General features: G+C 39.0%; 1 protein-coding gene across 1 annotated transcript; it reads right to left on the reverse strand.

Moving 5' to 3' along the window:
* Nucleotides 1–5,642: 5,642 nt before the first annotated feature.
* Nucleotides 5,643–11,906, reverse strand: ttc22 (tetratricopeptide repeat domain 22). Its single transcript, XM_082512069.1, has 8 exons — nt 11,524–11,906; nt 9,750–10,050; nt 9,367–9,422; nt 9,179–9,294; nt 8,326–8,444; nt 7,439–7,600; nt 7,156–7,308; nt 5,643–7,073 (listed from the first exon to the last, which is right to left on the reverse strand). The coding sequence occupies exons 1-8, from the start codon at nt 11,793–11,795 to the stop codon at nt 6,534–6,536; spliced, it is 1,719 nt and encodes a 572-aa protein (XP_082368195.1). The 5' UTR covers nt 11,796–11,906; the 3' UTR covers nt 5,643–6,533.
* Between the last annotated feature and the right edge of the window lie 1,848 nt (nt 11,907–13,754).

Below are 13,754 nucleotides of genomic sequence, written 5' to 3' on the forward strand. Positions count from 1 at the left end.
AATATGATGGGAACACTGGTGTAACTAAACACAAGTAACAAACACCACAGAAACCTCAAATAACACACAGCACAGGCTTCTTCTCACTATCGGTGACAGTGATGCTATTCTAACATCGAGCTTGCCGGGACAGGCGTGGGGGCTTGGGGGTCTGGGGGTGCTCCGGCCCCTGGCTGGGGCTCTGGCTGGGCCTTGGGGGCTTGGATCCTGGTTATTGAGTCGCCAGGTTTGTGGGCGGGTGGGTGCATGGGGGCTCAGCCCTGGTGCAGTGGACCTCTAGTGCATCGGCCCACCTGGAGGGCTCTCCAACTGGTGGGCAGGATGTTACATCTTTGCAGGAGGTCACCTCTCTCCAGGAGCTCACTCTGCTGGTGGGGGCAAGATATAGGAGAGGTGGAGAATGAATTCAACCTGGGTGTTTATTGTCTTGTGTAGTCTGGAAGATGAGCGGATGATGGGGTGGGTGCAGTTTTCTCTGCGGTGGGGTCGGGGGGGCTGCCGTACTGGTTGTAATCCATTTGAAATCAGCTGTGTTTCTGCTCCTAGGCTCTTTGGAGACATGTCAAACACAAAGATGTATTTGGTTTGTGAATGAATGGACATCTGTGTACCACAAATCTTTCTCAATACAATTGTATAACTGTGTTAAACCATTTAAACATTCTTAATGACAGCTGAGAAATGTATTGTTTATAGAATACGCCTCCAAAATACAAAAATTCAATCATTGACTTTTGGTCTGTTATTTTGCTGTTTGCTGTTGCTTTTCTGGGTGATTGTAACGTGTACTTGGGCCAGTCCCTAGGATGCCTCTGTCCCTGCAGCAGGCCTCAGTCTCCCCCAGCGGTCAGGTAGACCTCCAGAACTGTTTTTGGAACTTCTGTGCTTCATGGCTTGACTTGGTCTGTCTCGTCACTGTTCCCACGTTCTTCTCTGTGTTTCATCCTTTGTGTCTCCCCAGTCTGTCGTGTGTTTCCATGTTTGTTTATCCCCATCTTAGCTTCAAGCTCGCATGTCCTTACCTGAGTCTCAGTGTTCGTGCTACTTCTTCTTTTATTTTGTTAGTCCTAGTCTCATGTGCATTTTGTTCAGTTTTGCTACCCGTGCCTTGTTAATCTCCAATTGTGTTCCCTCTGTGTTCCCTCAGAGTATATATTATCTCTTGCTATTTGTCAGAGCATGTGTTTGTCTTCCTCTGTGTCTCTCAGGTTGTGTGTGTCCAATGTTTCTCAGGTTCTCCCATTTTCCCCAGTTTAGCTTTTCTGTGTAGTTCCTCATTTCAGTTCGGTTTTCTTATTTTGTACTGTTTTGAATAAACAGCTCACCTTTTGTTAACGTTCTGTTCCTGCCTACATTGTCATTTGGGTTGAATATCTTCTTGTCCATGTCCAGTATAGCTCTACTTTAATCATTTAGCTTCAATGAGATTAGTTCCTAACGTATTTAAGAACAGCTTGTGATTGACTAAAAATATCAAAAACGCCTGTTCCATGTTATGTACTTTTTCATGACAGGAGATCCATATGCTGAAACAGTTATCATTATCATGAGGATCACAGAACATATAGTGTTTCTGCTAAACTGTAAAAACATATTGCTGACTATGGCTTGGAAAATAATATGATAAATCTAATTTCTTCACTTGTGAAAGATTATTTCATTTGTAACCATCCAAACCATGAATAATGTCACAATTAATGACAGTTAAATAAATAACACAACACAAATTACCAACAAATTTACCCTACAATTCATAACCAGCAATGGTCTGTTTCCTAGCTAGGTAGTTTAAACTAAAATGGCACACATTAACATTCTGTTTCTGCTCCACACCAAGAAACAAACAATGGAAAAGCAGGTTGTTAAAGGGTTAAGAGAAGTTGTTGTTTTTTTAACTAAGCTGTCATACATCTGATGGTATGCTTTCTTGGAACATAGCACAGTTATTTTTATTTCACTTTGTCTTTGGCTCAACGTCTTGAAGATGCAAAGATGTTTATCTTTGCATCCATGCTTCCATGTAAATGTTTGATGGTATTCTGAGATGGATAACTTACACTCACAAAGAACACAAAGTGAGTTTTCAAAAACGGGCAAAACATTGTTCAAATAAATGAAGTTTCTGAACATCTTTTAAATCAAATTATATGTTACAGTAATAGATTAATAAATTTCTTAATTCATCCAATAATTCCTCACTTTATACTACTTAATGTGCCGATCTGTGGGAGCCCAACAAGCAAGTAGCAAGCTATTCTAATACCAGGAGCTCCCTTTTCAGGTATGTTTACACACAATGTGCAAACATTGTGTGTAAAAAATATAAAATGTAACACAAAATGTAACACATTGTGTGCGGGAGTGAATGTGAGTGCGAATGGTTGTCTGTCTCTGTGTGTTAGCCCTGCGACAGACTGGCGACCTGTCCAGGGTGTACCCTGCCTCTCGCCCTATGACAGCTGGGATAGGCTCCAGCGCCCCCCACAACCCTGAAAAGGATAAGCGGAAGCGAATGGATGGATGGAGGTTATCAGAATGAGTGCATAACTGGCTGTTTGGATGGCTCAGTGAGTTGTGAGCTTAGTGCCACATATTTGTCCACGTGAACATATTTGTGTCTTCAATTCAATTTATTTAATTCAATTCACTTTTATTTACATGGCACCAAATCAGTCGCCTCAAGGAGCTTTATATTGTATGGTTGACCCTTGGCTGGTTCCACAGAAGAGGGGCCTGAAAACTGAAGGCTCTCCCTCTCATTCTACTTATAAATACTCCAGGAAGAACAAGTTGGCCTGCAGTGTGAGAGCGAAGTGCTCTAATAGGGTGATATGGTACTACAAGGTCATTAAGATAAGATGGGGCCTGATTATTTAAGACCTTGTATGTGAGGAGCAGGATTTTGAATTCAATTCTGGATTTAACAGGAAGCCAATGAAGGGAAGCCAAAACAGGAGAAATATGCTCTCTCTTTCTAGTCCCTATCAGGACTCTTGCTGCAGCATTTTGGATTAGCTGAAGGCTTTTCAGGGAGCTTTTAGGACATCCTGATAATAATGAATTACAGTAGTCCAGCCTGGAAGTAATAAATGCATGAACTAGTTTTTCAGCGTCACTCTGAGACAGGATATTTCTAATTTTAGAGATGTTGCGCAAATGGAAGAAAGCAGTCTTACATATTTGTTTAATGTGGAGTCAACAACACATTTGGCACACCTACAGAAATATAAACCCATGGACACATGATTCCTAATGTACATTATTGTTTTAACCCTTTTTCTGGCAATAATTCTGGTTCTACAACATTGTTTTTGCCAAGTGATTGTATAATACAAAAGGCACAGAAGGCATGTTCTTTCATATTTACCTGACTTCACAACAACATACCCAGCTTTGACAGGTACAGTTTTTTTTGTTGTTGGTTGTTTTTGTTTTTTTCGTGTTTCTTCATAGGAAATGTTATGTATTGTGATTGTTATTGAAAGACATAAAGCAGTATATAGTACTAGCATAAAGCATGAAGTAGTTTTTAAAACATGCTTAGGGCCTGTAACTGATGTCTATTGGCATTGTGTGTAGATTTAGTGTTTTTGTCTTTAAAACTTAACATTGACATTTATGTATTTCAACTGTAGAAGATAGCAGGTTGGGTTTTTTCTGTTTTAATGTTGTTACTATGCATTTCAGCATCCAAATCAATGTTCCGCATTTGAATCAACAACAAATATTTGCTGCTGAAAGTGACAATTTTGCTATTTAGGTGCTGTTGCTTGGTACTGATTCCTATGTATCAACAGGTAATTTGAATTTATTCTGTGACTAACATTCAACAACAATGGAAACACAATCATCGACAAACTAGAGTACCACCCTTGTAAGCATGAACAACTCTCTATGCAATTCTTCAGCTACAGTATGTGTTGTCTCATGTATTACGACGTAAAACTGCAGTTGTTTTCAGGCTGCTATGGTTTCTGGTGCTGCCCTTGCCTTACCTGCACAGTTGTAGGACAGATGGGAGACCACCGCTGTGTCCCATTATGCGACATGTTCAGCACAACTGATCTCAGCCATTGGGATACCAAATGTTATACCTCCTGCTGCCTTGACCATTAAGGTTGGGATTCGATATAAATACGGCATCAAGTTAAATTTGTCAAAGAAATTCTTGTTAAAAATTTCTGCTGTTTTTTACATTCCCACAGTCAGAAATAAAGAGAATCAAGTATTAGTAATAGTTCAGTTCAGTAATAGTTAATTCAATCCAATCTTTTTAAAGGCACTTTATTTTTTAAGGTAAAGACCCTATAATAATAGAGAGAAAATGCCAACAATCAAATGACCCACTTTGAGCAAGCATTTGGCAACAGTGGAAAGGAAAAACTCATTTTGAACAGAAAGAAATCCATGCTCAGGCAGGGGCAGCTATCTGCCACAACCGATTGGGGTGATGGGAGGAAGAAGAAGCTGTAACTAATGACTGGATAAAGTGGTAAAAGTGTATAATTACCAAATATTTCTCTACAGGGTTCTATCTGTAAGGACATCATGAGTTCCTGTTTCTGTGTGTGGTGCTCTTGGTGTGAGATGCACCGTGAGTTAAAAATTCGCAAGAAAAGCACAAGTGTCATCAACATGCAGCCTGCACCAGTTAAGTCCACAGGCAAAGATGAGAGTCTGTTATGGCTTCATGCCAGGGTTGCTTTTCATTGGTGTGCTCTGTCTTTAAAAAGGCATTTGATTGAGTTTAACTATGTTTGGTGTGACTAAGTGAACTGGTATTTGGTTTTGACTTTTTTTTTAAAGAGCTGGTAAGAGGTTTGCTTTGATGATCTAAAGACAAGAACAATATGTTTTATTCATGCATATTTTTAATTTAATCCCTGTTTTAAAGATCTCTGACTCATCAAACACATTTGCAATAAATAAAACAAGAAACGGTCAAAGGCCTTACGATGGGGGATCAGACAAATTGTAACTCAAATCATTATCATAAATCTAACTTTTAAAGAAAGCAGAGTTAAAGTTTGTCTTTGCCTTAGCTCATTCAGCATTCAGTCTAGGTTTACTTTGTGACTTTCAGTTTTCTTGTTTATGATTTGATAGAACAAAAAGATTAATAACATTTTTGAAATCTTTGTGTAGTTCTGTAACTTTTTTTCACGTGGTTTTTGTCCTTCATGTAAGTTTCTATCTTTCTGCACCGGCGCTCAACAAAAGAAGTTGTCAAATGAACTTAATAAAAGCATTTTTCCTTTTATGTAAAAATTTACAATGTAATTTTCCACTGTTTTATACTTTTGAATGAAATCCGTCCTGACCATCCTGTTATATGTTATTTTCTGAATATTCAGAATATGTTATATCCTGTAAACAAGATCTCATGAGTCCCCAGTGTAGTGGCAGTGAAGTCAGCAGAGGCGTCTGAAATGTGTCACGACAAACTCAAGGCTACGTGAACATATTTGAGTAACAATGGAATGGAAATCCATTTTGGCTTCCACAGAAAGGTGGAAACTGCTTCAGCTGCTTTTGCAATCACTCACCTTCACACTCGACTCATTTTGATATCCTTGGCAAGACAAAAAAGAAAAAAAAAACATATATAAAGGTTTTACTAATTTGTATCTTTTAAAAAAAAAAAAAAAAAAAAAAAAACTTTGGCAAAAATAATCTTTCCAATAATCTTCTTTCCAGACTCTTACTTTCATTTTATTTTCACTTTCTACTGTACTTTCCGGTAAGTATTTTTAAGTACAGAAGATTACACCCCTAATTTAGAAATGTACCTTTCAAATATTGGGGAAAGAAAACCCTTAAACCAGCTGTACTTTCCTTAACGGTAACTAAGGCTTGCGTATATGTTAGTATAAAAAATACAGAGTCCCAACATACATTTCTGTGTGATTTTATCCTTCAAATTGCAGCAGGATGAAGCAACAGGTTTGCTTTGTATATGTCATCATAACTTATTCATTTAACTACAAATTAATAGACATGTATTTAAATTAAGGAAAATATCAACAATCACTGTGTCAACTAAATGCTTGTACCCCCTCAAACCTGTGAGATTCCACATCTGCAAGAGTTGGTGTATTAAGTGTTCCAAAAGTAATTATTTTATTAAATGCAATTTTAAATGTCCTATAAACACTTACATCACACTTCTCAAAGGCTCACAATACATTGTTGCCAACTCTGTTTTTGGTTCAACAATCTTATGGTATATACCCCCATCTGCAGGTCATTAGTGGTAAAATATCTACTAAGTGAGAGGTAGTGGGACAGTGTGTGGGTTTTGCAATAGCAGTAAGACTGCTTAAGATGTAAAACTACTCAGTTTGCGAAGCACTCTAAAAAATATGATACCTTACAGCTATTATCTTACAAAAAACAGAACGATAGATTAATCACAGTTTGGAGAAAACATCCTGTAAATGCTGTATAGGCAGCACTTAGTAAGAGCTGTTTATTTAAATACATGAAATGATGTTAAGTCATTCTTTAATAACTGTTCAAGCCATATCTTTGCATCATTTTAATGAGACCGACCTAAGGACCAGTGATCTCTTTTTAGCCAGCTGTTTAGGCACCACTGTATCCAGCAGCCTCCTCACTAGGTCCAGGCGTCCTGTCTTGATCAGAACCCTCGATAACTCTGTAACCTCTGCCGTGTGTGTCGTATAAAGGTACCTCAGCTCAGCCTTCACTATGTCCTGAGAGTACAGCTCCTCTGCCTTGAGCACCCACATTTCCAGCTGAGTGATGACAATGCCAGGGTCAGGGTGTCCCTGCATGAACAGAGTCAGGAGAGCCTGTAAGAGGCAGCGCAGGGCTGTGGTGTCTCTGCTCCCTTGTTTCTCTAACTCCAGAGCTTTTTTGAAGCAGTCTACGGCGTTCTGCTCCTCGCCTTTCACGAGGAGGCAGCGTCCTCTGAGCACATGAAGTTCCGGTAAGCAGTCTCCCAGCTCAAACTTCAGAGCGTGAGACAAACTCACCAGGGCACTATTTATTGCACTCTCATCCACCAAAAGGCTCTCCTGGAGTGCATCTACACCCATGTAGTAGTATACCTGAAATGAAAAAGATCAACTTGAAAGCCTTGTTGGGACATGAAACACAGAATTTGACCAGCTTTGCACGTTATGCTTTTACCTGTGCCATCTCCAAATGTGTTCGAAGACAGGGGCGTACACCGAGTACTTTGTCTAAGTCTTTTCTAGCTTCAATTAGCTTCTGTCGGTCTGGGATTCCACCATCACCAAGCTTTGCCTTCTCGAGGTCCCCCATGTACAGGATTATATTGATCTACACAGAGAACATGTTGTCCAAATATGTAAACTTTTTACATGTACTAGCCACTTTAAACTAATACAGCTATTCTGGCCTTAAAAGGAGCTGTCATAGCAACTGACTTGATTAGTCGTAGCTACAGTACCTTGGCACGGGTGCAGTGAGCCTGCCAGTTGAGTTCTGGATCTGGCAGCACATTTAGGGCCATATTGCAGATCCCTGTAGCCATTTCATGTTTACCCAGCAGAGAGAAGACTCTGGCCAGAAGGTTCAGGATAAATGCATCGTCACTGGCCATATTTATGGCCTGGAAACACAGACAGAGCTGTTATTATCTCATCTTAAAAGGGAACAGTGCAGCAGTATTTCTTAAACCCATCCATCCATTCGCTTCTGCTTATCCTTTTCAGGGTCTGGAGCCTATCCCAGCTGTCATAGGGTGAGAGGCGGGGTACACCCTGGACAGGTCGCCAGTCTGTCGCTCATTGTTAAACCAAATGAGCAATTAGTAAGTGAGTGAGTTAATGACTTGTTCAGCAGTTTTTAGCTGAAAAAAACCTTCTGTTGTCCTAGTTAGATACATATTTTTCAATCTTTTGAACTGAAAAGTCTCAAATAAAAAGCATTTCACTCACTGGCCCTCATTTTAGGTTTGACAGCATTTTAGCAGATAAAGGTGAATGGCTTAAACATGAATTGAGCTGAAGTTTGGGGAAGGCCTCGGAGAGGACTGGCAGCGGCTCCCGGGCCTGGAAGATCACCGTGTACTAAATAGAAGTGAAGAAGTGAAAGAATTGAAAAGGGGAGCGAGGGAGGGGCACAAAAACGAACAGCTTGTAGAACTGGGGGAACATATATAGGTAAGAACCTGAAGGAGCGTGTTCGGAGGCGAGGCCCCACTCCTGAAATTCAGATACTTTATCGCTAACAAAAGTCAGATGACAGGCTGATTGCAGAGGTTTAGTCCTAACAGTTTGAGGGAAAGTAATTGTTTTTTTCCCAGCTTGGTGAGAGGTGCATGAGTTAACTCACAGTTCCATAACAGGACAGAGGATCCGAAGCCGAGAAACCGCAGTCGTGTATGGACATGGGCACAGGGGAAAACTCCTTCTTCCTTTCTAACATGATGCCGACATAACACCAAGCTAGAGCTGATGGGAGAGACGAGAAGATTTGGTTTTTCAGCTTTTATTTTTTGTAAATAGCATGTACTTGAGGAAATAGACAAACGAACTGGCCTGTAGTTTTAACAAAATGATTTCAGCAACAAAAACTAGTAGCTCATTGATATGGATAATACACCTTCACCGACTTGCAATCAATAATAATAATGATAATATGATAATGATAATAATCATAATAATCATAATGAGACTGTTGGGACTATGTTGAATGTTTTTCTCTTGATAATAATCTTTCCCTTGTGCAATGATTGACTTTGACTTTCCAAATTGTTTGGGAATGACCTCTTCAGACTGACGCGTAGACAGAATTGGTTGTGTAAGATCATTGTAGACGTTCTTTTAGAAATATATAATGTCATGATCTAATATGTTGTGTGTTGTAGTTTTAATCTGAGACCTTTAAGGACCACATGCAGAACAGATTTGTATTTCTTTTTTCTCTCTGACTCCATGACTGAAAGCATTTATCATGACTGTATTGATCTGTCTTTAGTTAGTTTGTATAATCAGATTTTAAATACAAACACCTTTTTGCAAAATTTTGCACAAACTAATACATTTATAATCAATCTCTGATTATTAGAGTCTGGTGTGGCCAGTCTTCATGAACACCTTTAATTTTGATTTTTTTTGCTGTACTGAAACTTGAACATCTGTAAGAACTGTGGATTAATTTCAATACAATACTGTCACATGTTTACCTTTGTGCTGTGTTTTCTCAGATTCCAGTGTTTCTTTCAGAAACTGGAGTCCTTTATTGTAGTGCGAAAGTCTGGAGTACTCAGAATCCTCTTTGGTCTTTACTATGTTGTCCAGCCTGCAGACAGAAAATAACTTGAATATTTTCACGCTGTGTGGTGATAGTAATCTAAATCATATCACCCTGTACCTTATGTAGATTGTTGCCATTTTAAAATACCAGCTTCGTTTTTCCTCTATCGGTATCTGAAAAACAGCACCACAAGTTAAGTAATACCCCACTTAAATGCTCCCTACAACATGAAACAGTGATTTGAAAGCTCTTATCTGCTACTAAATTTGTGATTTTAGACTACAACAAAGTAAAATGGCCTCATTGTCTTCCTGTGTGTAATCTTTTGAGCATTGTCATATTCCTTCAGTTAATTCCAGTAGAAAAGCTAGAATGATGTGAATGCTCACCATCTAACCAGTCATTATATCAGTGCTCCGCTTTGTCTTTACACTCTGCAATGTGATTCTTGGCAGTTAACCATGTGTTGTCTCTTTATTTAAAGTATTCATATCTCTCACCAGGTCACCCCCATAATGCAGGGCTCTGTTGTAAAAAGACAGTGCAGTGTTCAGTCGCTCTCTCAAGTCGTCGTCGCTGTCCAGCTCTATATCGTACGGAAAGACGTAGGCCTGCTCGACCAGGCAGCGTGCAGCCATAATCCTGATCTCATCCTGAGACGCCTCACCGCCGTCTAAGCCCATGAGGTTGGACACTTTGTCCACACACTCCCCTGCATCCAGTTCTCGTCCCAGCTTGTCGTACACGTAGCCCAGGTTTGCCCAGGCATTCAGATTCCCAGGGTCCTCTTTGCAAATGCCCCTGAAAGGCCAGAACACACAGACAGTGGGGCTTAGAATCAGGTCCAGATTAACATAAAGAGCTATCAGATCCAGGAGGCACTTAAAGACATTTCACACAGCATCTAACTAAAAAAATAAGAAATGGCAGCTGTGAGTGAAGTTGGAATTTTAACTATAGAATTACCAGCTACTGCAGTTATGACTATGTTGCAATGGGATAATTATCTTTTCTTCATTTTCTTGTTTCTTGTACTGTGCAGTAAGAACTGATAATTGTATATAGTGACATATTAAAAAAGGAATACTTGTGGATAGTTATAGTTGAAAAATTAAAGTTCAATTTATAAAGATGTATGTATTCATATATTTATTTATATGTGTTCACACTGTATAATCAAAACAGACATGTATGATGAACTAGCTAGGGGTAGGAATTAATAAGCATTTGCTTCCTCCCACTCTGTTTTGAACTGGGAGTGGTCAGCATTTTTTTTCTCCATGTGAATAGGATGGCTTTCAATGATTTCACCTTTATTAGTTGTTTTTTTTTTGTCCATTATTGTTACTTATATGTTCAAAATATAGATCTGATTGATTCATTACGATAGGGGTGGACACAGACACCTGGCCAGGTAAAACTACCTGGCCAATTGCTGTGCCAGTTGAATGACACCTCCTGTTTAGTCTTTAAGTGAAATTTTACATAGCTTACATGAACAAAGTTCTCATACTTGCAAAGATATTTAATCTAAACTAATTTTTAGATTACTACTCAAACTAAGTACTCAAAGGACTAAGTGGTCTGTCCTTCACCCAACTGATGATGGATGGATGGATGGATGGATGGATGGATGGATGGATGGATGGATGGATGGATGGATGGATGGAAAGGTGGATGGATGGATGGATGGATGGATGGATGGATGTATTGACAGAAACTGACATTTCTGTCACCTGCAGCTGTGAATAGTGCTGTCAGCCAAATGCTAACGTGTTAATATGACAAATGAGTATTTCTGATTTTCATTATTTACCAATTCTTCTTAAAGATACTTTTGACTTGTCTCTTGTCACAAAGGGTTATAGCAGCTAATACCACATAGTTTTGTATTTCTGGCTGGCATTAAACCAGTCTTCTGTTGCTTGCAGAAAAATGGGTTCAACTTGCAGCACCATAAATGTGTCGCTGAATCATACGATAATAAAAGTGTCAATAAATAGTAAAAATTGGACAATCGAGCGCCATTTTAATGTCTAAAGTCTGCAGAGAGCTAAATTACTTGAATTAAAATAAAAATGTGTATGATGTTTTTTACACATATAAACCTTCTTCACAACCTTCACAAGGCAGCAAAAACAAAAGAAAGAAAAGAAAATGCCGTCAAGATCTCTGAAGAAATCATGTATTCACTGTGTATTTAATATCCTTCCTCTGACTCAGTGAATTTTCTGCATATTCTTCCTTAAAAAAAAGATGGCAGTGAATATTCACCTGAATATTTCCTCAGCAGTGTCCAGCTGTTCCAGGTTAAAAGCCAGCAGGCCCAACAGATTTCGCACAGCATATTGCAAATATCCAACTTCTGCTTCTAGCTCAGCTCGCAGGCTTTCCTGTCTTAAATAAGTGTCCCGATGTCTCAGCTTCACTGGCCCAGTAGGATCACAGTTAAGATTTAGATCCAGGTGGAAGTGACCAGGGATGTAGTCCATGTCCTCCATGAGAGTCTCAATGTCCTCTGTGTTTTCCCTTTCTGTGGCCTCCATCTTCTCTTCTTTAAGAAACGCTAAAAATGCTAAAAAATAATCTTAACCAGGGTAATGGTTAAGGTAGCAGAAGATCGTACCTAAGAACACACCTTGTCCTCTTTAGTCGACTTTCACATAAGTCACTCTTGTGCTCCAGGTTTGGACAGGTTGAACAGGTTGGGCTTGGGAGTGACTGGGAGTGGAAAAGAATGATAACTGAAGATAGTGTGAAGCTGTTGAAAAAATATGTTTGCCCACCTTTTTATTCTTATTGCACAATCAGAATTCTTGAATACATGAAATCATCTATATTCATGTTTATTGTCTGGAAATAAAACTGCCACACTTCTGTTCAGCCATGTTTCTTTGCCTAATTTGTATGTGCGAGCGTGCGTCTCTCTCTCTCTCTGTGTGTGTGTGTGTGTGTGTGTGTGTGTGTGTGTGTGTGTGTGTGTGTAGGTGGGTGGGTGGGTGGTAGGGTGTATTAAAAGTCCCTCGTGACAGGATGATTTAATTTCTGACTGAGTTTTGTAAAATTATCTTTGTGTCTTTGTTTTGAGAGATATTTGAGATTCTTTAGCCTTCCCTCTAAGCCTGTTTTATCACACACAAGAATGCAAACCATCACACTCAGAGTGACTGAGGAAACAGTCAAACCCAATCTGTGTTCTTAATCATTATTTGGGTAGTAAGTATGATTTGAAAATGGTATTTTTTTCAAGGCATAACAAAAAATGGTCAGTTATAAAAACAAAAAAGAAAGCGTGTGTATTGGAGATATGCAAATACCTTCAACAGTTCAACAAAAGCAGTGAATCCCTGTAAATCCTCACCTTATCATTCTGTCTTTGAAAATCAGATAAAGATGAGGTGAGCACTTTCTGTTACTGCGTGCTCCTGCGAACAAAACCAAACTCTTCCACTAGAGGGTAAACTTGCATTGTGATAAACCAGCCTGATGGTGCAACAAAGGGAGCACGCTCGTTCAGTGTTACAAGACTTTACTGACACTGAGTGCAACATCACTTTTATCAGAGGAAAAAATCTATCAGATAACGTAGCTAAAGGCAAAGCTCCAAGCTTGAAACAGCATAGGAATGGGTGTCATAGTCTCAGGATTATGTGCTGTGTCTAAAACTTGAATCTTTAGTTAACAAATGTGAGTTTTGGATTTGTGTTTAGGTTTTTCTGTATTTGAATTTAATTTTTTTTTTCATATTTTATAATACTGAGGCTCATTTTTATTACACGAGTTCTAGCTACAGTTTTTTTTTTCATACCTTGTGTCAATTTTACTTCCTTCTTTGCGTTTGTCTTGATTATTTTCACCATGTTTCCTAGTTACCCTGTTTCCCATTTCCAGTCAACCCTCAGTGTGTAACTAGTGCATGCTTTTTGTTGTGTTACGTTCCTGTTGTGCCTCCCTGTAGTCTTTGTGAGCTCTACTGTTTGTTTAACCCTTTATACTCTGTTTTGTTGCATCTCTGGTTTTTGTGAAAGTAAATTCCAGTAGTAACAAATCAATATTTAACATGAACAATAAAAATTTAAGACACCCAGGAGGAGCTAAAGTTAAATAAACTTTATGAGTTTATGAGTATTTTTTACCATAAACTAAGTTAAGTTTGATAGGATAGCTTTCCAAATTAAGTTTTGAAGGTTTCCCTGCAGATCAGGGGTCACATTTGTGGAAAATGTACTGTACATGTCTGGTGTTGTAATGGTATTTCACCACTCCTCGTAGTGGCCAGTGTTACTGCAAAATAAGCAAACTAACATTAAAATCCTTTGCTGTGGTTCTGAATTGCAGCACTTTTGAAAAACAAAGAGGGAGCGTTTACACAAAGGTCAGCGAGCAAACTATCCGCAGTCCTAAACATGCAGATTTTAGTTTGACTGGAAACTTGAGCGCTTGAGGCGAACCCACGCAAATAAAGAGAGAACATTCAAACCCACATGCAAAGGCCTCAGTCAGAT

This window comes from Aulonocara stuartgranti (assembly GCF_965226115.1).
Source record: "Aulonocara stuartgranti genome assembly, chromosome: 17".
Taxonomy (NCBI): domain Eukaryota; kingdom Metazoa; phylum Chordata; class Actinopteri; order Cichliformes; family Cichlidae; genus Aulonocara; species Aulonocara stuartgranti.

Excerpts from the sequence above, each read along its gene's own strand:
- ttc22 (XM_082512069.1), bottom strand. The coding sequence starts at position 11,795 with ATGGAGGCCACAGAAAGGGAAAACACAGAGGACATTGAGACTCTCATG. Across the intron at positions 9,295-9,366 it reads ATGGCAACAATCTACATAAG|GCTGGACAACATAGTAAAGA; the intron begins GTACAGGGTGAT and ends TTCTGTCTGCAG. Across the intron at positions 7,601-8,325 it reads CTCTGTCCTGTTATGGAACT|GCCATAAATATGGCCAGTGA; the intron begins GTGAGTTAACTC and ends CTGTGTTTCCAG.